At 39.6% G+C, this 23592-nt stretch overlaps 1 protein-coding gene across 1 annotated transcript; it reads left to right on the plus strand.

Moving 5' to 3' along the window:
- The first annotated feature begins 1837 nt into the window (after positions 1 to 1837).
- Positions 1838 to 21339, plus strand: TM4SF18 (transmembrane 4 L six family member 18). The gene is made up of 6 exons (XM_026497260.4): positions 1838 to 2205; positions 2287 to 2480; positions 5273 to 5362; positions 13898 to 14040; positions 18102 to 18282; positions 19043 to 21339. The coding sequence occupies exons 2-6, from the start codon at positions 2304 to 2306 to the stop codon at positions 19055 to 19057; spliced, it is 606 nt and encodes a 201-aa protein (XP_026353045.1). The 5' UTR covers positions 1838 to 2205; positions 2287 to 2303; the 3' UTR covers positions 19058 to 21339.
- Positions 21340 to 23592: the final 2253 nt, after the last annotated feature.

Here is a 23592-nt window from a genome sequence, read left to right on the forward strand (position 1 = left end):
TCACTACCTGACAAGCTATTTATTTTTTTATTGTTAGTTTCCCCACAATGGAATATAAGCTTTACAAGGGCAAGGATTTTGGACTGTCTCCTTCATGGATCCGTCTCTCCCCAGCTCTTAGAACATTGCCTGGCACATAGGAGGTGTTCAATAAATATCCAGCCAACACTGCTGTTCTCCCTATCATCCCAAGGGTTCTAGTAAATATGACTTTAGTTTGCTTCTATATCCCCAGGAAAAAAAAAATCTAGTGACAAGACTTTGTGATGCACTTTGCTCAAAAAACACTAGGGGAAAAACATCACACTCACCAGGGGTGCCAAGAAATCTCTTTGGAACCCATCATAGAATAAGACTGTTAGTTTCTAAGTTTGCTTTGTTTGAATCCAAAAGTCGATCCAAGGATCTCAGTTTCTTGAAAAAAAAGTATGAATATAATACAATTTAACATTATTTATATAAAATAAGTTTTTATTCTCTTGAATTAAAAGTATATATATTACAGAACATTAGTACCTTCTAGAGGACACTAACAAATTAATGTAAATACTTCTGGGATCAAGATTTTAGAAGGTCGTGACACAGAACTCTTTGGGTACCAAGAGAAGTAAATAAACAGACATTATTTCTGCTCTCTGTACAATTTTTTTTTATTGTTAACGATGGCTCCCATTTATTGCCTACCCCTTCTATATCACCTGACACTGTGGTTTGCCCACATAATCTTGTTTAACCCTAACATTATTCTTCTAGGGAAGGTATCATTTTTTTTTTTTAATTCTCATTTCACAGATGAAGAAGTTGAGACTTAAGAAAGTTAAGTTGAGGGGCGCCTGAGTGGCTCAGTCATTAAGTATCTGCCTTTGGCTCAGGTCATGATCCCAGGGTCCTGGGATCGAGTCTACACTGGAGTCCCTGATCAGTGAGGAGCCTGCTTCTGCCTCTGCTGTTCCCCCTGCTTGTGCTCTCTCTCTCTCTTTGTCAAATAATTAATTAATAAAGTAATTAAGTAATTAATTAAAAAAAGAAAGTTGAACAGGGTTCTGATGTTACCAATAGAAAGGGGTGGCAATGAGGTCAGGCAACCCTTGAATTCCTTACCACCGTTGTCCTCATAATCTTTAACATAGTAATATCAGCTCTCCCTCTCTCTCTCTTAAATAAGTAAGTAAAATCTTAACCAAAAAAAGTGGGGTGGGGTGCCTGGGTGACTCAGTGGGTTAAGTGTTTGCCTTCGGCTCGGGTCATGATCACAGGATCCTGGGATTGAGCCCCACCTTGGGCTCCCTGCTCAGCAGAAAGTCTGCTTCTCCCTCTGCCCTTTCCCCTGGCTCGTATGCTGTCTCTCTCTCTCTCAAATAAATAAAATCTTAAAAAAAAAAAAAAAAACCCATAGCAGTGTCAGGATGCATTCCCTTAATCCTTTCCTATGTCATCCTAATTAAAGAGAATGTGTGGCTCTTTTAATTCAGGGCAATCATTTGGAAGGGAGAATTCTTAAATCCTGGTTTCAGACTTATTACTCCTAAAGTCGTAATCAAATTACCCAAATTCTTTTACCCATTTTCCTAAGCAGTAAGAAAGATACGCATTTATTCCCGTTATTACTTTTCAGAGAGGTAGAAATCACAGAGATGAACTCTCGGAAGGAAAGCTGTACCGGTGTTGCGACAGTAAACTCACCCACAGGGATGTCTTGTTTTTCTCCCCCACCAGGCTGTCCCTGTCTTTGTCCTTTTTGTGCCCCCTGCAGTTGGAACAAAGCTTGGTGAATAGTGAGCACAAAATAAAGAACACGGAATGAAGGGCAGATACGGAAAGTCAGGACACACCACATACTCTGCTCTACGCAAACTCCCTTGGTAGTTTCCTCTTTAACCCCCCTGTTCACCGTTGGATGAAATTTGCCAGATTCAATTCCACCCTCATCCCCCCACCCCAACTTCCTTCTTAAAAATATGCTCAGGGTTAAGGCTTTCGTGCTGTAATCCAGAGGAAAATGACTTATTTTAAAATGCAGTAAAAACACCGCATTCCTTTGGCACAGGATGAAGACCAGCTCAGCTCTTCAGCCCTGGATCATTGTCTATTGTTCTCCAAACAGTAAACTACTATTTCTCACCAGAGATTGTGGGCTGCAGTTCTGTCCGAGCCCTGGGCTTCACATGAATATGAAGTGAAGGGCTCTGACCCAGAAAGTGGCAGGTAATCTCAAAAAAAAAAAAAAGGACAGGTGGGAAGAAAATTAGGCTTCATGTAATTCTATACTCTTGAAATCTCCTGCAGGTCCCGAGCAGGGTAAAATGGGGTCTCGGAAATGTGGCAGCTGCCTAAGTGGTCTGCTGATTCCGCTTGCACTTTGGAGCATAATTGTGAATATATTATTGTATTTCCCAAATGGGCAAACTTCCTATGCATCCAGCAATAAACTCACCAACTACGTGTGGTATTTTGAAGGAATCTGTTTCTCAGGTATCATGGTAAGTGTGACTTCGGAGACTTGGGGTTGCAGAAGGGGGTGTTTTTACTAAGCATTGTCTTGTTCTTTGCAGAAATAATGAATAATGGAAAAATCATGCGACTAGTCCTGGGTTTGGGATTTGGAAGATGGGTGGGGGTAGGGGGGCAGGTAGTCCGTGAAGGCTTGGGAGGGTAGCTTTGTCTCCGGTAAGCTGCCCATTTATGTCACTTTGTCAGTGCAGGAAATTAGTCCTAATGAGTCTGTGGGACACTGGCCTGTAGAAATATTATGTCCTCATGAACTCTGTGTGTTGGGTTCAGCTGTTTAATGTCCAGTGGCAGTGCTCTTTTCCAGAACAGTTTCTATCTGAACTTACAATTTCTCTAGATTGGAGAGGTATCCAGACAACGTAGAAAAAGCAGAGATTTGGAGATTCAGACAAATTTGTGTTCAAATACAGGCTCTGCCATTTGTGCCATGAGACCTCGAGCAAATTACTCAACGTCTTGGAGCCTCAGGGTCCTCATCTGAAAAATGGGAGTGATGGCATTTACATTGTAGGGTAATTGTGGGGCTTCAATAAAATTTCATGAAGGAAGCGCCCAGGACAGAGGCTGACATGTATTAGGTAGTCAGCGAATATTGTGATTATAAATACCTGTTGACGAATGGGTCAGATCATCATTAAATAGTCTGATATTATAACCCTCATAAATCGGGGTGTTTTTGAAAATGAAATGAAATTATTTACAGTAAGAATCCATGAATGTTTTCCTGATGACTTTGTGCTATTTAAAAACAAGCTGATAATAAATCATCTTGGCAAGTCAGAGGAAAAACCACTTTTCCTGATTATATCATTTCTAAAAACAGCACTTTGTACACTATAAGCTTACTATACCACCAATGACATAAAAGAATATGCATTATAATTTATCTCTACATCTTCATGGGTGCTTAATTATTATAATTTTTGAATAACTATAACGAAAAGCAGTTTTCATTTAGTTACTGTTTTGCATATGAAGTGAGTCAACTTTAAAGTATTGATACCCAACGCTGTCGAAGTTGCTATGTGACAGGTAGGTACACAATGAATGTTTGGTGATTGTACTATAAGTGAATACTAACCTTCTGGAGAAGATATGGATATGCTTTATTAAGATCCATGAAAATGCTTATGTCTTTTGACTCAGTCATCCTAAACCTGAGAATTCATTCTGAGGAAACAATCCATAATAAGGAAAGAGATGCATACGTAGATATTTATAATAGTAAGAGATATTTATTTATAATAGTAAGTTATTAGTAGAAGCCCCCAGCATAGAATTGGCCAAATAAATTGTGATACATTCATTTCCTATGGCGATGAAAATGATAATTATGAAGATGTAATAACATGGAAAATGCATATTATTTTGTGTTAAGCAAAAAAGAAAAGATACAAGAAATTGTGAATAAGTTACGATTACAACTATGCAAAATATACACATGTGGTAATACCCCGGGAGTAAATACATAAAAACATATCAGGGTGGTGACATTTGGGGTCATGTTCCTCCATTATGCTTGAGCCCTGTATTCCAGTTATAATTTTACAATGAAAAAAGAAAGCAGTTTCTCTTTCAACACGAGTGATGCCTGTGTTTCTCTTTTGACACAGGACTCCAGGGTCTAGGTCTAATTATTTCTCTTAATATTGTAATGAAGCCATCACTGTACCTGGTGTGCTGTGCCTTCTCCCTCAGTATGTCACTGTAATCAGCAGAAGGGTTGCAAGGCGTTAATAAGATTAAATAAGAATCTACTAAAATCTGTGATAACTAACGGTGTTGAAAGGAGGAGAATATAAGGCTCTTTGGCTTATATTCTGTGTAAAACTTAAAACTTAGAAAAGAACCAGTTCTCTATTTTCCATTGTCAAGGAATTCTTGAAAAACATGACTGTTACTGCATCAAATCTTTATAGGAGAAAGAAGAGGAATATAGATAAATAAATAAGTAGACAAACGAAAGCTGAAGGAATTTGGAAACTGGAAATGTTGACTGTATATAGCAAAATAACAATGAATTCAGCTTCAAGATTCAGTCCTGAATATCGGGAGTAAAGGATAGGTGGAAATTTGTCAGAAGCAATTCACGGTCCATACCTGCCCAAACCAGGAACTATAACAGTAAAGAAATCCACATTCTTTTCAGAACTTGAGCCCTTTGCTTGAGATACAAGAAAGGGAAGTAGAATACATTGAATTCTCCCAGTCAGTTGGCTCGATAGAGACAAAGCACACTTGAGAATTTGAACCTGAGATGATTTGAATGCTTGGGGAAATCAAACTGACTTTACTTTGAATTAAGACATGTAGTTTCAGATTAACCATGCCTCTCATCTGCATTCCTAGAGGGCAGTAAATGCAGAGAGGCTGGCAAAGAAAGCAAAGTCTGGTGAATGATTTTCCTTTGACCTCTGCCACTGAGTCAGTGAGAAATGTAGGTTTGCTGCACGGGGTGGTACTCCCGTGTTCGACCATTTACTGCTTAATCATTAGCTTTTGATGACTAACAACCATACAATAATAGCTAACATTTATCAATCACTGTTTTATAAATCAAGCAGTATGTTCAGAATTTTACATACATGACCTCCTAACAACCCAGCGAGGTGAGTTCTCAACACCATTGTACAGGGAAGGGAGGTCAAGCTCACATAGCTAGAAATGGCAGCACGGGATTCGAACCCAGGTCCCTGCTCTGAATCAGTGTGCTCTATGACTGGTATTCCATTGCTGATATTTCCTCTCTTCCCTACTGCAGATGCTTATAGTAGCAGCAGTTCTTCTTGTATTGGAGAATGAGAGCAACTATAAATGTTGCCAGAGCGAAAACTGCAGCAAAAAATACATGGTAAGAGCAATAGTACTTTGAGGATGGTTGAATGGGCTCTGGCTCTCTTTCCTCTCAGAAATGTGAAAATATTGACACTATTGTCCCCCTTCCATAATCCTTCCAATCCAGAGCCCAAGAGTTTACTAAAAAAAAAAAAAAAAAAAAAAAAAATTATCTTCCATTTTGTTTACTGTCTTTCCTCCACCTTTGTCCTCTTTGTCCTGCTAATGTTCTTCCAGAAGTTCAGGATTTAAAGATACATGAAATTAGGAAATAATACTACCTTTTCCTAACTAGGTTTCTGTGAGTTTATTTTTTTTCCCTTTTCAGTTTTATTGAGGACTACTTTACATTCAGTAAATGGCATCCATTAAAATTGTACAATTCCACGAGTTTTGACAACCAAATATACCCAGGCAACCACCATCACAATCAAGACACAGAACATTTCTATCACCCCAGAAAGATTAATCTTTGATCTGCTTTATGTCATTATAGATTAGCTTGTATTCTATGTAAATAGAATCATGAAGAATTTGTCTTTTGTATCTGGCTTCTGTCACTCAGCATAATGATTAGATTTATCCATGTGTTCGGTATACATGGTGCACATTTTTTTTTAAACTGGGGCTTTAAAAATAATTTAAATAGAATCAAGAGAGAATAATACAACCAAATTTTCTAAGCCTGTGCTCAGCAGGCAGGTGCTGGCCTCCTACATTTCCGTCGTTCTCCTTCTCCTCAGGGTCATCATCTTTTAATCATATTTGCATAGCACTTTATAGTTTTCTTCACACTTACGCAGTGAATTAGATCGTTGTTACTCATACTTATATGAATTACCTGTGGCTCAGAGAGAACGTGTGCGGTATTAACTAAAAGGACTTTCCCGGAGGCCTGGTACGCGTGTCTTGCAGCAGTGGCTGCCCATCATGGCTGCCCGCTGCAATCATCTGAGAGCTTGGAGTTGGAATCCCCCACCCCCACCCCCAAGACACCTTGAGCTCATTGGTCTGAGGGGCAACCAGATTTTAATGTGCAGTCGAGATGACATGTCCAGCTTTCTTTGACAGATGCGTTGGAAGACTAAACTAGGGGCTAAATTTAGAACTGTGCTCCTGGTGGAGAAGATCTGAAGAACTGAAAGTTGCTCTGCGCACGTTCATGCGCATGTGCGTTGTGGTTGTATGTATTTTCTCAATCAACTGACTCAGACCTCCCCCAGTAGCTGCCGGTATTATGCTTAGGGAAAAGCTTTCAAAATTGCCTACATGAAGCGGTAGATTCAGGGAAGCATTAAGCTAGGATACTTAGGGAATCTCTAGAAAACAAACGAAACAAACGTGTGTGTCACTAAGTTCATAATCAAAATAAATGTGTTCCATTTGCCTTGACTCGCTATGATCATCTCCAGCACAAATGGATGTTGAGACAGTGTGGAGTCTGGACAGGGTCTGGTAATCAAATCCAATGAGATGACTGGCATCTTAACGGGAAGAGCAGGAGGAAGGGAAAGAGGATTCTCTGGGTTCCCTGCTTGGTTCTTTCAAGGTGGGGCTTTAGAATAGGGGTTCCAGCTTATATGCCCCTAGGAGCCAACTACCTGATGGAAATGAAAGAACTGAGCCTGGTAGGCGTTAGAGCAAAATGTCTGTTTAAGGAAGAGAGGGATCTCCTACTCCAGTCCAGCCAATTGTTATGACAAAACTGGGCAGTGTTTCTCAGTTTTCAATAGAAAGTAGAAATATGGAGCTTTAATGTACAACTTCTCAGTTGTAACATGTTGGCAATTAATTCTCACTTAAATTAGATAAAGCACATCTTCGAGGCTAAATGTGAGTCTGCCCGGGTTTGGAACTGCTAAACCTCGGCAGTGGAAATTGAGGGCATCCAAGATTCACTTTACAGAGCAGAAAAAGTTTTCCCCCAAAATTTCCTTTTCCCTCAACAAAAACACATCTCCATAACTCATACTTTTTTTTTTTACCAACACGCTTCCTTTTTTTTCTTGTATACAGAGTTGTTCCCTTATTATTTCTAGTAGTTTTACTTTCTTTTTTTTTTAGCAGTTTAAATTACATATGTTAGAATTCTTAACTCTCAGAAACTTTAATTTCTAGTGAAAACCAGGAAGTAAGCAATTGCAGAATGTTATAGATACAAACATCCTGTTGGTCGGCAAAGTCATGAATATGCTAGTTCATAATTTCTCAAGCATACAGATCCATAGTACAATTTTCAGTGTATCTACTAATAGACCCAAATATCTTTAGTTCCTCTTTGACAGAGAGACAAAAGTAGGTAAACTTAGATTCACTAATCAATGTTGCAGTAATTTATTTTATTTGGAAATGACTTGCATATTCAATGAATTACCATTATTTAACTTCACTCAGTATAACTTATATAACTTTAAATTTAAGTTAACAAAAGATTTTGGAAGGTATTTTAAAATAAATGGATTTTGTGAAACCTAATCATTGTTGAAAAATTCACTTATAAACTTTTATCACACATGTATTTAACGCGCTTGCTCTTAACAACTGTGTAGATTACTCATGAAAATTTCGTGACACCATAGACAAAGTTAGCCATTATTTTAAGTTATTTTTCTTGTTGACAAATTTTGTGACATATGTATCAGGCAAGCATCAAACATCACAGAAACAAAGCACCCAGAAAGTTAGACATACTTTTTCTCTCTTTCTCTCAACTGGTGTGCTTGACATACATTTAGCAATTTATTTTTTAGCGTATGCTTTGTTTTTAGGTTGAATTTATAGTTTTATATTGTTAAACATCTAGTAGAGATAATATGTTTGCTTGACTAGTAATCCTCGGTAGAAAAAACTGTCTGACTACGTTACGTTTAATGCTGACAACTCTAAAGATATGCTTGCTGGGTTTTTTTCCCCCAACAATTTTTTTTTTAATTTTATTTATTTATTTGACAGAGAGAGAGAACTAGCACAGAAGGGGAGGGAGAAGCAGGCTTCCCGCTGAGCAGGGAGCCCAACACAGGGCTTGATTCCAGAACCCTGAGATCATGACCTGAGCTGAAGGCACACGCCTAACCGACTGAGGCACCCAGGCACCCCCCACCTTTTTTTTTCCCCAACAATTTTTAAGCTATCTTTATTTACCAAAGATTATCCCAGATCGTGTGAACTTAAAAAAAAGTTTTTTGGATTAATCTCTGTATTTGAGAATACTTAATTTATATGAGTACTCATTTATCTCTATGTCAATTAGAACAGAACTCTTTTGAGTGATTTTATAAATTATTTTGGTAATACCATCTGAGGTAGAAAAATATTGCCCGTCTGTAACACGCATATGTAGATATAAATAAACATAGAGACGACACAGAGATCTTACAGCCTTTGCTTTTAAATTTTCACCGCGTATCAGGTACATTGATACAAAACTCACCAGTTTATAAAAAAGTCCAAATTATGTTTCTGGCCGATGGAACAAGTTACGGCTACCCACGTGGATGGCGAAAGCTTTTTACTAATAGTTGTGGAGAAGACTTTTAAGATTTGTATTTGCCCTTGACAAGTAGTCTTACGAAGGCTGTGGATAGATTTTGGCAAAGGAGTTTTTATAGCAGTTGGCTTTTAAAAAAAAAACTCCCCAACCTCCTTTTTTTTCCCTTTTAGTTTCAGGCAATTGTAGGCTGTTTTGTAATTATCTCCTGGAATGTTTACATTTCAAAGAGACAGTAAGAGTCACCTCTCAGAGGAGATAAAGAATGTAGGTTTCCTTTTAGAAGGAATTTGGGGGCATATTTATCTATTATCAAGAGGTCTCGAATAATTACTATTTAATTTTTTCTTCTTTTTCTGAAACGCAGGGCAGTTCCGTTTCCCATGTCCCAATCTTTTACAACATCTACAAACATTTTGAAATGAAGAGGGGAGGCTTGGGGATCAGTAAGGATAGGTAGGTGAGCTTTGAATTGCTTTTAGCGACACATTTCTAGTTCGATAAAGACTAGATTTGTAAGACAAGGGCAATTGTTTTTTAATTCCTCAAAGGATTGAATCACAGCCTGAATGATCCTGATCAACCCATTCAATTACATGATTTTCAACTTGCTTCTTTATATCAGGGAGAAAATTTCCAACTAAGATGGAAATCAGAAAATTTCTGGGTCCTAGATTTACAGTGGTGTGTCTTTGTAATGTTCTCATAATTGTTTCACAAAACCTTCCACATGTTTTCTTTCCCTCTGAGTACAGAGTTCCATTTTAGCTTAGGAGAAAAGGCCTTGATTTTAAAAGTTTCTATCAGGATCTGAATATCAACCTTCAATTTGGCCAACTTCTGACCATACAGCCCCTTAAAAAAATTGTTTCAAATACTTAAACCAAGTGACTTGAAACTAAAACCAAAACTTAACCATGGATGCAAGAGATGTCTCCAAACAGGGTGCAAAAGATGCAGCCCTCCCAAGAGCCAGAACCACTCCCAAGGTAGCAAAAGAAAGACTTAGACAAGTCCTCCTGAAAGCTGGCGACAGTTGGTAGGATGCTAGCCTAGATTTTTTGGGCCCCACAACCTGACAGTTGGCTGCCTCCAAGAACTGACACTTGCATGCCCTGACAAGCAGAAAGCCAAGCCAAGTTCTCAGAACACAAATAAGAGACAAACAGGAAATCGATAGCTGTCCGTGGGAGAGAAAGGATCAATAACCAATGGATAACTCGAAACCAAATTTTAACCAGAGTCACAAACCAAAGAATTAGTTTTTATGCCCCCTACCAATCTGAATCTGAAAAGGAAAACACTCTTACCACCTTCTCTGGACTAGTCCCCCACAGGCAGAGATCCAAGAAACTGACATGGCAAGAATTCTTCTGTGGCTTTTGTCACAGATCCAGGATCTCTAACTGTAGCTCCTGGACCAAGCAAGGTGTCCCCAGCCAATAATGCCCCATTTTGGGTGCCAGAAACTAGCAGAGGAAAAGTTTTACTCTACCCTTTAAGGGTCCCTGGCTCAGTCTGAAAATTAAACTGATGAAGACAGATTAGCAAGAGAAAGGGATACACATTTTATTGAATTTTTACGTATCCATGGGAGCCCTCATGAGAGAATGAAGAGCTGAAGCAGTGACCAGAGTAGCAAGAAGTAGCCACGAATTTGTAAAGAATTGGCGAGAGTGAGGGGTTTGGGCCAGGGGTAGTAAATGTTGAAGAAAATAAGGTTTACTAGGAAGATAAGGTTTAGTTTAACGAAGTTTGTTTATACAGGTTTCTTGGCCCCAAATTCCCTGTCTCTGCTGATAAGAACGTCTTCCTTCCTCCTTGTACAGAGAGGGTAACTTGCACATGGGAGTTTTATGACCTGTTTCAGAGAAGAAGGGCGAAGGGGCTGGGAGGGGTCAGAGTGACCATCCTGCTTCTGCCATTTTCTCAAACTCCTTCAGTTTAAGATATTCTGTATGCTAAGGTGCCATATTTTGGGGGGTGACCTGAACCCCATTAACTTGTTTGCTATTCATTCTTCTGTGGGGTCTCATTTTCTGCCCAAATCCTGTGGGTTGTTATCCCTGGAAAACAATTATCAGCCAAATAGAGGCGCTTGGAATAATAGATAATGTTGTGATTATATTGACACTTTTGAAATTATTTTTACATCCATTGTGTCCTTGAATCTTTGAAACAGCCCTGATATGTGGTTCTATAATCATCTACATCATTTACAGTTTGTAGAAAATGAAATTGTGACTCAGAGAGATTCTGATTCCTGCTGTATTTTGAATCTCAGTTGTGCAATGGTATCCACTCATTAGACTGTAATTTGTATATGTATACAAATATATGTACTGCGCTATGGTTGCCAATTTCACCGATGGAGGAAGTCTTCATTTATCCTCCCAGTGAACTGCTTAAGAGCGTATTTGGTAAACAAGGAGCTCAATCTTTTCAAAACACCTTCTTCCTTTTTGGAAGTTGGCATTGGCGAATAGGTAAATTTTCTTTGTGAAGTGTAAGGAACAGTCATCTGTTAAACAAAAAGAAGTAGCGTGTCTCATCCCATGATGGGCAACATTCTATTAAAATCAATATGAGAAACAGAATTTGGAAGATCTTTTAATCATATGTGAAGATGCCAATGAAATAATATCAAATAAGAAAAAAAGCAGAATTGTTCTTGTCTTCTTTGGGTTTTTAAAATATGTTTTTCTGATTTTCCATAATGAGCATGTATTAATGTTATAATCAGCAAAATAATGTTGAATTAGTTGAGAGATATATAATGTGAGATCACTCTTGTTCCCAAAATCACAGGTTTGTTGCTCTCAGTTTTTCTGGTCTCCATTTTTGAATTTATTATCAACTAACTTGGTTGTTCTACTCTCACTTGAAAGCAACATTTCTAAAACTAGACTGAATTGTCTTCCAAACCAAACTACCCTTCTTGGCATCCCTATTTCTGTCCTTTCCGTTCATGTCCTCCAGGGCATGTCTTTGTCACCGCAAGTTGAAGTTGTCTCCACGTGAAATCCTTATTCTGTGCTTTCTCACTTCTGGCTGGCATGCCGTTACTGCCACAGCCATCTTTCAAAATTATATATTGGTTCATGTCACTTCCTTGCTCAAAAACCAAGTACATGGCTTGTTGGGAAAAGAGCTATTCTGGTTCTTTATAAATTCAAAATGAACTTGGTACATTTTGTGCCAGGAAGCAAGGAGGTGTTCAAGGAATGATAAGGATACTCAAAGGGCAGAGGAATTGACTTGACAGGATGTTCTCACTGGCCATATTCGGACCAAATAAGCATCTAAAAGAATAATGACAGTTATGGATTATAACACATTGAATTAGAAAATCCATGAATCTACAGTAAGAGAGAAAGAGAGAGAAGGGAAATGGAAGTTCTTCTGTGAAAAGTAGTAAGATATAAATGCAGAAGACATGATAGAATGAGATAAGCAGCACCCTGCAACCAGTCATTGTGATAATTGGTGATAACGGGTATGAGGACCATCAATGGATGGCAAATCCATCAGTTGAAATATCTCTGGGGAGAGGATATCACACAGCCTCAAAGTATTACCTCAACTTATTTACTAATTGCAAAGTGAAAAATATATGTTTATAGACCTGAAGGATACCACCTTAACCAAGAGGTCAAGAGCACCACCAGTAGCAGTGAGAGGCCCCTAATGTTCTGGTGCCCATCAGGTGTTCTTGCCAAAATGTTTAACCCAAGTTCAGGTGTGAGGAAACAATCAGAAAAGCCCAGATCGTGGGGACATTCTATAAGACAACTGGTTTGGATTCTTAAGAAACAATATAATATTCTAAAAAACAAAAAGGCAGTAAGACTAATATAGATCAAAGGAGACTAAGGAGATGTAATCCTGTGCATAAACCCTGATTGGACCCTGTACAAAAAAGTAAAACACAGTTGCAGAGTAATAGGATATCTTTATTTTGGGGAGATATGTGCTGATGTGTTTAGGAGTGAGATAACAGTATCTACAACCTGCTTTCAAGTGGTTAGGCAACAAAAATGTGTAGATAAATAAATACACGTGCATGGATATATACACATACATACACACACAGAGCAAGCAAAAATGATAAAATATTCACGGAAGGTGAGACTAGATAAATAGTATACAAAGATACATTGACTATAGTATACTATACTATATATTCAACTTTTTGGTAGATTTGGAAAAAAATGTAGTGAAAGGTCATGGGGGGAAAAGCTACTTGCCCTGAAGGGTGAAGTCCGCCCTCCTTGATCCAGCATTCAAAGCCACCTTCTGCTCCATATACCAAGTTGCACTCACTTTGTAATCAACTGGAGGGCTGGGTTGTGTCCAACAACCCCGTTTCCCCAGCATTAGCAAACATGTCAAGCTGGTCTTCATAAATTTCCCCGTAACGCTCTGTAGGAACCCTCTCTTGGATCACACTAATCTACTTACCCTTACAACTCTGCTTGCACTGATCTGCCTGTGAACACTGCTCGTCCTCTCGGCTCCGAGGAAAACACCCTCCTCCCCATCGAGCTCATCCTCACTTGATATGGCCCTGTAGGCTTCACACCTGGTATTTCCCCTCACGTTCCTGTAAGTGAAGGTATTCATCATCTTCACATGAGAAAAGCCAAGGTCCTAGCTTCCGATTCTTAGAGAATCCACCCGACCTAGAAAATAATGTCTTCAGTAAAGGCAGATTGATCAGTCACACCCCTCACTGCATTAATGTTTGATCATTATTTTGATACCGAAATTCCAGAAGAAAGGAAGAAATGTAGTAAATTAAGCAGTATCCTCTGTGGAATCCCAAACAAAAAGTCGTTTTAAAAACTTATTTTAAAGATCAGGTAGATTTGGATTAAATGTTTCTGTTTCTCTGTGGACATTTACACAGACTGCGTGCAGTAAGTTTGGACGAGTACGGGAAGGTACCTATCTGGTCATTTATCCACAATATCCCCTTGTTTCATTCTATGGCACTGACCCCTCTTCCTCTTCCTTCTTTTTTTTTTTTTTTTCCCTAACATCCTTCTTCTATGTTTAATTTAGACACTGCTGTCGATGATCTTTTCTGCCCTTGGAATTGCTTTCTCTGGATACTGCCTGGTCATATCTGCTCTGGGCCTCGTTCAGGGTCCATACTGCCGCACTCCCGATGGCTGGGAGTACGCCTTTGAAGGCACTGCTGGACGGTAAGGAATAATTCTCCGAATCAAGAGGCTCAGAAAGCCAGAAACACCTGGCTTCGTGCTCATGCTCATTTTCCAAGATCACTTTGGTGTTCCACGGGGATATGTTAGTGCAGAATTTTCCTACTAGCTAAATAATACTCAGACCAATTTCTTCCTACATAGATCTTTGTTTCTCTCTCTCTCTCTCTCTCTCTTTTTGCCAGTCTTTTAATGCCATATGCATTCACTATTTTGAGGTCGATGTGGAGATATCCAAATGAAAGGTGTGTTTCTCCCAAACTTCAGAGCAAAGCTTTGTCGTTATTGTGGTCGGGCAAGTGCTGGAGCCTGGGACTTGAATGGTTCTAACAACTCAGTCTTGTTGTGTGGCCAGTTTAGATGTGTGCTCTGTTACAGGTGGGAAGGAGCTTGACTGGGAGAGAATCCCAGTGCCCTTGGATGGTGTGACCCACGCTATGCCATCAGGGACAACACAGAGATAGAACCAGGCAGCGTGAGCATCAAAGTGCAGAGTGAGATAAGGGACATGACCAGGTGCAGGGGTTTGTGGGGGAGAGCCAGGAGATGATCGAGTGTGTACTGAAGAAGAGTCTAGGAAGGCAGCCTTACTTAGAGGGCCGGTGGTTCAGTTAGCTGTTGAAGAATCCAATCCTGGATGGCAGAACACCTCACAATGGCATTGTACCAGCCAGCACCTGCAGAGACAACTCTGGAGGTAGCAGGGCCCAGGCAGAGATGCAGGAGAAGCCCATCGAATCTCTCCAGGCTTGTCCTATGCTCAGAATATTAATGGTATAAATGGAGGGAGTGTCTGTACCACTCCCTAGGGAAGTTACAGTCTCTTCTCAGCTCCCTATGACTGGCTCTGTTGTTCAAGGCCCACGTCTATTTGAAGGCTTACATGCTCACCTAAGCCTGGATTGCAAAACTGCTTCTGTGCCCATGGCCGCCTTTGTCCTGAAGGTTCCACCAAGTGCCACGTGCAGTGAGCAGAGCTCTCTCTCAGGTTGGGAGAACCTAGAAAATAACCTCAGGCATTTCGGAGCACTCCTGAGGGACTTCAGGGGCTCAGGAAAGGGGACCCTAATGAAGAGAGTCCGACTGGGTGCAAAAAATCATCTTCTGTGCCATCATTCCCTGAACGCCCCCGACCCCCAAACCAAAGAAGATTTCCCTTTCAGTGCAAGAATCTCAGACTGTCCACATGCTTCTCCATTACTCTTGAAAGTTACCCCTGATATTTGTATTCACCTGACCCCAGCTACATACAAATGTTTGGAGATCAAACATTGGAAGCCATAAAGGGAAATTAAATCTCAGGTCTCCTTGAGAAGTTTCCAAGCCTTGGCAAATTCTGGGTGGAACAAGTGTTAATGTTAAAGTTCCACAAATCCCTTTTGCATTTGCACATTCCGTCAACAAATATTTCTTGAACATCTACTATGTCCCCAGCTTGAATCAGGTGCTGGAGAATCAAAGGTACACGACACAGTTGAACTTCCCTCTAGGAGCTCACATGGACCTGACGGAATGTTCTGCTAAAAGCGAGGCCGTAGAATGAACATTGCCCTCCTAGCACAGGCCTTCAATGTTTACCCATCTGGGTTCACGTCTTTCATCTGCTACTTACAAACTGCACGACCTTAAACAGATATCCCTGAGCCTCTGTAAATCATGTCTACCTCACAAAATGGACAATTAAGTGGAAGCAAAGCACAGATCAGATGTAATACATTTTTAGGATAAGCCAGATTTTATGATTAACATCGTTACCGGGCATAATCTTTTATGCCTTCATCTGCTGGGTCTTCTGTAGGCTCAGCCACTGGCACGGTGACTGCTGGGGATCCTGATCAGTTTCATTCAACAAGCACTTGTTGACCTTTGCAATGCGACAGGCACTGCCTTAGGTCTTAGGCTTGGCTGTCCAGGGGTGTATAAATCACGGTAGGGCTCTCAGAGTACACAGCTTAGTGAGGGAACAGATGCAGATACAGATAAGACAGACTTACGATATAAGGAAGTAAATGCTGTGATAGAGCTCTATATGGAGGTTGTGGAGGGAGGGAGGATCCGAAATAGCGTCTCCATCCCTTCCAGACCCCGCTAGTGCATTTACTACTCTGTGGTTTACACGAAGAATAAATAAGCACCACAGTCCAGGAGAAAAATCAGCACCGTGAAGGTCCTCTTGCTTTCAAGTGTTGGGGGATCTGTGCAGAGCATGTACTGGCAAGTCTAGAGCGAGGATCTTGAAGGGATTAGCTTCCCTGGTGGCTGAGACTGAGTTCAGAGCATGAGGGTGTAGGGACTGGGTCTAGGGAAATGGTAACAGGAAATTATATCTGGAGCAGGCTTTACAGGTTCCAAAGCATCCTTACACACCTTTCACTGAATATTCATAATAACCCCAGGGTTCCACATGTTAAGCCCATTGTCCAAATAAGACTCTAGAGGTCAGACATGTGAAGTCTCTTGGCCGAGATGCTACTGAACCAAGAGTTCCCTACTGAATACTCTTTGCCACTTGAGACCTGAGGGCCTTTAGCAAGATCAAGAAATTCTCGGAGTGCTTCTGAGGGTCCCGGAGCATAGAGCAGGAACTAAAGAAAGGGAGGAAAGAGAGAACTAAAGGAAAGGAATAGGAGAGAAACGGGGCGGGGTGGGGGGACAAGGAGAAGAATGAACAAAGAGGAGAGGGAAGTCATGGCGGTGGTGTTCCCCGAACTGCAGAATTCACCCTGTCCCACCACAGACACCAACGTTCCAGGCCACTTGTCCAGTAGCCTCTTTGCCTTAGCTGCCGTCTCAAGAAAAAGCATATTGCTATTGACGAGGTATTTGTAAACAACTGTGCCCTATAAATAGTTTTGATTATTTTTGTTTGGAGAATTTTCTGAGAGACCAGTTTTCCATTTTGATTCTGTTGAACAGAGTGTCACCCTTTGGAGAAGCGTTGCTGGGCATGGTGTACCTGGAAGTGAGCAAACGTCAGTCGGGTAGACTCAGTGTGGTTTTAAGATTATCCTGGGACCTGGTTGAATTCTCACAACCCAGTGCTAAATTAGGTTGATGGAACCTTTCGACTTCGCATTACCACCTCACTCATCACTTAAAGCTTAGTGGCAGCAGCGCAGCACTGTTCTAAAGCAGAGGTCCTCACGATGCGGACTCCAAACCAGCCGCAGCAGCAACACTGGGAACTTAGAGACGCAAGCTCTCAAGCCTCATCCAGACCTTCTGAATCAGAAAATTGCAGGGGGGGAGGGGGTGTCTTTGCAATCTGCATTCTCACAAGCCCTCCAGATAATCCTGACATATGCTTGTTGAGAACTACTGTCTGAAAAGGCTTGATGACAGAATCCAGGAGTTTCTTTTTCTTTTCTTTTCTTTTTTTTTAAACAAATAGTGCTTATAAGAGATTCATTTTTTTTAAAGATTTTATTTATTTATTCATTTGACAGAGAGAGAGTGAGAGCACAAACGGGGAGCAGCAGAGGGAGAGGGAGAACCAGACTCCCTGCTAAGCAGGAAGCCCAATGCGGGGCTCAATCCCAGGACCCTGGGATCATGACCTGAGTCGAAGGCAGACGTTTAACCGACTGAGCCACCAGGTGCCCCGAGTCTACGAATTTCCAGCAGCATTTCCCTTTGTTACTTTGCCACATGTGTGATTTTTATATCCAGCACAAGCTCAGCCAGGCTAATTTCTGGACTTTTAGGGAATGAGCAGTCTCTACCTTTCTTGGTATTGATATGTGCTGCCTTTTCTTACTAGCAAACTGTTCGGTATGTGTCTTGTCTTCTAACTGAATTAAAATCGTCTCTGAGGAGGCACCATGTTTAAAATAAGCATAGGCCAATGCTTTCTGCATGGTATATACTCAATATATGTATCTGAATGATTTTTCTAAATGCTTTGATTCACATTTAATAATATTATGTATTTCAATCATATATATTAATTTCCCAAACATACAGACATCTCTGGCCTTCTTCCTTGGACCAAGTATGTAGGCTTGGCCGCGCGTCTTGTTGACTGTCTCCGTCCTCTCTCTCAGTTTCCTTACAGATTCCAGCATATGGACCGAGTGCCTGGAACCTGAGCATGTAGTGGAGTGGAACATCATTTTATTTTCCGTTCTCATAGCTCTCAGTGGGCTTCAAGTGATTGTTTGCCTCATCAGGGTAGTCACTCAGTTATCCAAGATACTCTGCGGAACCTATTCGGTCATCATCCAGGTAAGAGCTCGCTGGGAATACCTGCACCTCCTCCATTTTACCCCCCACTGCCCACGATTCAACGACTCTTGTTGGAAGGTTTTTAGCCTCCCATCTTTTTCTTTCCACCCCTACTGCGCTCATCAAGCTCGAGTAGCTCCATTTTTTTCAATATGCCAATGTGTGTTGGCTTGCCTATGTGGGTCGAATCAATGGAATAGTTATAAAATCTGCATTCAGTCCTGAATGGTGCAAACAGCACAAGTGTGTTGAATGAGCCACAGTGCAGGGTTTTGTGGAGAAATAACTCAAAGCACAAAGAAGCCTTACCGTTTATTGAGAATTTCCCTGTTCATAAGATAATAGAAGGCTCACAACATTATCCCATTGAAATAATTTCTCTTCCGGATGCTGCTACAGTAACCTAATAATCATTTTTATACTGTATCATTAGTAATTGGTTTTAAAGTAGAGAATTCTGTTTTTATCTCTTCAAAATTATTTTTGCTTCATCTGCTAAAATACTGATGTTAATTTAGTTATGATTGAAATTGCTAAAACTACCCAGCAAGTCCAGAGTGAAGAGAAACCATGAGCGAGTTATCTTGTGTCTTATTTAACAACAAATAATGTATACCCTTCCTAGTAGTTTCAAGTAGGTATTTTCCTAATTCATCATGTTTTGAATATGAACTATAAATTTAAGTTGCTACCTGGATCATGGATCATTAATCAAGCCAAATTTATTAACTTTATTTACTTTCTTTTTCTTTTTTTATAGCCTGGAATCATTTGAATGATAACAAGAATATTTTCCATTATCAAGAAATGCCATCTATCTGCCTTATATCTTCTGTATAGACCTTAAGGCATTATTCAAATGATGGTGATTTCTCCATTTGGTGTTTTTTGAGCCTGCTTATAAAATTTATAGTCCTCACTGAAAGTGCAAACTATGTCACCCTTCCATTTGGAATTTTTTCTAAGGAATATGTGCCAGGATCTTCAGAAATGTCCATACTCTTTGGTGAAACAAATCCATTTCCAATAATCTGTACTATGGAAATAAATAAGAATAGAACATAAAACTTTATGCAAATACAAATAATACAATATTATTTAGTATTCTAGAAAATTAGAAGTACCCCAAAGTCTAACTTTAGGGGAAGGATTAAATCAAGAGTAGTACATTTGTTGTAATATTATATAGTCATTACAAATTATATTTTAAAGATTATGAATACTGTTAATTTAAAAAGCAGATTACAAATTTATGTTTATAGTAAAAACATATCGATCTAAGACAAACACCAAATAATCAAAATTTAGAAGAAAAACTCAATTTGAAGGATTTACAGAAAAATGTCAACTGTCATTTGTCTGGATAATAGGTGACCCTCTATGCTTTTCTCTATTTCCCAAGTTTTCTTTATCATGTTTTATAATTAAAACATATTTTAAAACTCATTTTTACTATGAAAAATGTTTGCTTTTACCCAACCTTTAAAGATATATGCTTTTTCCACGTTTTCCCACCTTGAGCATCTGTAAACATCATAAAATAACACTTCAATCAGTATTCAATAAGGAAAGTATTGAGATAGAAAAGACAAAAAAGTGATATAAATTTATATAATCCAACTGAGCATTTAGCTTCATTTTCTTACTCCTGATGATGAGTGTGATGGGCTATAAGAAGTAACCTTGAAATAAATGAGCAGCTGAGGACAGGCTCAAGGGGTTAAAGAAAGTGAACATTGACCAGTCAATACCTATGTCATAGGGAGTTACCACTACTTGTATTTATAGAAAAAAAAATTTAGTAAAACATTTAGAAACTTTCTATCTATACCCAATACTTATCATGACCTCCTTGAAAACAGCAGCTATGTTATATATTTTCCCACCCTCCATTGGACATAGCACAAAGTGGGTATAGTAGACACTCAATGTTGGATATTCATGCCAAGCCCGTCTGCCTTTCATGGCTACTCTGCTGAACTCCTGTCTCCATCAGAGGCCCACCGGGGCCATAACACTTCTGTCACTTCCCTGTTGCTCTCCTCCATGAACACTGTCAACAATGCTCTGTCAATCCCTGCTCTTTGCCAAAGCTGTGCAACAGCCTGGGGAAAGAGGGAAAATGCTCCTCTCCTTCTACAGGGAAGCTGCCCTGACTGTAGCCTTTGCTGGTGTAAGTATCTTGAAAGCAAGCCATGTTGTAATCAAATGACCTCCATGTCTGGACCCAGCCAGAAGAATTGGGATGGACACCCAAGCCATGGGCAGCCTATTGTTGCCCTATTAGTTTTGACTTAGCCAAGAGAGAAACACCATCCAAATGAGATTAGTGGTCATTCTCGCTTGAGAATTTGAACTCAAGGAGGCTAGGAATGAAGCACCCCAATCATTGCTGTCAGGAAAATAATTAAAACATGAGAAAGGATGCCAACATACAGAGAGTATCTGATTACTCCACCAAGTCCATAAACTTCTCATATTCGTCACCCACTTTTCTTAGTTCTCCTAATAACTCCTTAAGCCTCTGGTAAACAGACTTCTGGCAGGTCAACCCCACCAGTTTGTCTGACACATTCAGGCTGTCTCAACCCTTTTTTGATTCAATATGGCGCCATACCTTGAGTGGACCATTAAGTAGATGTCAGCTGAACAACTCCACCCCAGAATTGGAAACATTGTCTAAAAACAGGGTTGCAGCCAAATGCAGTACAGTATATGCATACGTAAATTAAATATTAACACAGCCACCCCACATGTTTTATTTAAAGAACATTTGCTAATGATGTAGTTTTAAGGAAAAAAGCTGGATACAAATCTATACGTGCACTGTGAGCCCAAATTTTTAAATAACCATATGATTACAGGTAGACATGTGCAAACCTTCAGATACAGACAAAAAAAGACTGGAATAATACCTAAATGTTAATAGTTAATAATTATCCCCTAATGGTGGGATTGTGACTTATGCTTCTTTTCTCTACATTGCTCTATATTTTCGAATTTTCATTTGAAAATGTGTCACTTGAATAATGAGAAAAAATAAATACCATTTATAAAGGAAGTAGTCTCTCATCCTTTCTGTAAAATCCACTTAAGGAGCTTAAAATAGAAAAGCACTAAACATGAGGATAAGTGTGTGATAGCCCTTTTTCTTGTTTTTTTTTCATTTTCTCATTCTCAGTCTGAATATTGCTAGCTAATTCTAATTGAGAATGAATTCCATTTTATGGGTTTATGTTTTATATTTGCTATTTCTCTCTCATTTCCCTTGCTTCTATCTTATTGTAATTTTCCTAACTTCTTAAATTGAATGCCTAGCGCATTAATTTTCAAACTTTCTTTTTTTTTTCCTTAAAATAAGCATTTAAGACTATACACTTTTTCTTTAAGTGTCACTTTGGTTGCATCTCCTAAATGTCAAAATGTTGTATTTCCCTTATTATTTAGTTATAAATTTTTGTACTTTTCTTTAGGATTTATTTTTCCATCTATGTGTTTTTAAATGTGCTTTAAAATTCCCAAATATATGAGTTTGGGTTTTTTTAAAAATTGATTTCCAACTTAATTGTATTGTGATTATACAAAGTGATTCTGATACTTCGAGCATTTTAAAACATGTTTTATGGTTACTATTTGTAAATATTTTATGTATTTTAAAAGTATATATTTTTCCAAATATTGGGTGCAAGATTCTACAGTGTCTATTAGGTGAAGTTGTTAATTTTGTTGGTCAGATTCTCAGTATCTTTCCTTTTGTTTGTTTGCTTCATCCATAGCACCCAGGAAGATTAAATGGGTGTGTATATGTATACTAAATTGTATAATCTTATTTACATATTATATATATGGGTCTCTCTATCTCAGAAAACAGTGTTTGGCACATGGATGTGATCTTTAAGTCTATAACGTAGTAGTTTAAAGATGTACTCTGGAGTCAGAATGCTCAGATTCAAATCTGGACTCTGCCTTATTAGCTATACGATCGCGGTCAATTTACTTACAGTATCTGTGCCTCAGTTTCTGAATTTGTAAAGGAGGAATAATAATAGAGCTGTTGTGTGTCACCTGAGTTGCTCAGTCAGTTAAGCAGCAAACTCTAGATTTTGGCTCGGATCATGATCTCAGAGTCATGAGATCAGCCCCGTGGGGCAAGCCCCACATCTGGCTCCGTGCTAGGTGTGGAGCCTGCTTAAGATTCTCTCTCTCCCTCTCCCTCTGGCCCCATCCCCTTCTAAAAAAATAAATATTAAAAAAATAGTAGAGGTGTTGTGCAGATTGTGAGCTGGTACATATAAAGTTCTTAGAACCCAGGTGGCTGAAATCAGAACCCAGTGTAGTTGGAGCAGATTTGGGGGGGCTGAGACCTGGAAATACCACAAATATAACAAAAGGGGAGGAGAGTAAAGGAATGTCCTACAGTTCTAGGGAGAGGGTAGGGTCAGAAGTCTGGGGAGGGGAAGTAGGCAGAGGTAAGAGGCAGGCATTGCTTGGCTAGACAAAGTGCAAGACAGGTCTGCATTTTCCTCTCATCACATGTTTGGAGAGTGTAAACATAATAGCCATCAGAATCAGGTTCCTAGGATGCCTGGGTGGCTCAGTTGGTTAACTGTCTGCCTTTGGCTCAGGTCATGATCGTGGGGGTCCTGGGATTGAGCCCCGAATTAGGCTCCCTGCTCAGCAGAGAGCCTGCTTTTCCCTCTCCCTCTGCCACTCCCCCTGCTTGTGCGCTCTCCCCCTCTCTGTCAAAGATATAAATAAAAATTAAAGAAAAAGAATCAGATTCCTAAAACCTCAGCCTCTGGCTTATATACTTCCATCCCACTGAAAAGCTACAAGGGAAGGAGGCAATTCAAGGGTACTATTATGAAAACCCCAACTATTTATATTCGAAATGACTCCTGCCAGTTCTACTTCCTGCTTTGTGAGATGAAGCTGGGAATTAGGAACAAGATTCCAGTCCCAGAGGAACTGGGATATCTGGTAGGAAACTGAGGCAAGAAGTCAAGCTTTAGTGTGTGTCATTGGACAGGTAGGGCAGGACACAAAAGCCTGGCCACTAAAATCCTTTTACTAGATGTGGTGCCTGGTTACCCTGGTCAGAGACAACCCATGCCTGACCCAAGGAACATAACCAATTCAAGTTAAATGCTTTTTCTGCATTAATATGAAAACACACACACAAATCTAATTTCACTCCTGCCTAAAATCACACTAAATTTATAATAAAGATTTTTTAAAGACATAAACCAATAAATAACCAGAGATTAGGAGAAGAGACAACAGCAATAAAATTGTGGAAGCTACAAAGCA

The sequence above is a fragment of the Ursus arctos genome, unplaced genomic scaffold (assembly GCF_023065955.2).
Source record: "Ursus arctos isolate Adak ecotype North America unplaced genomic scaffold, UrsArc2.0 scaffold_20, whole genome shotgun sequence".
NCBI classification, from domain to species: domain Eukaryota; kingdom Metazoa; phylum Chordata; class Mammalia; order Carnivora; family Ursidae; genus Ursus; species Ursus arctos.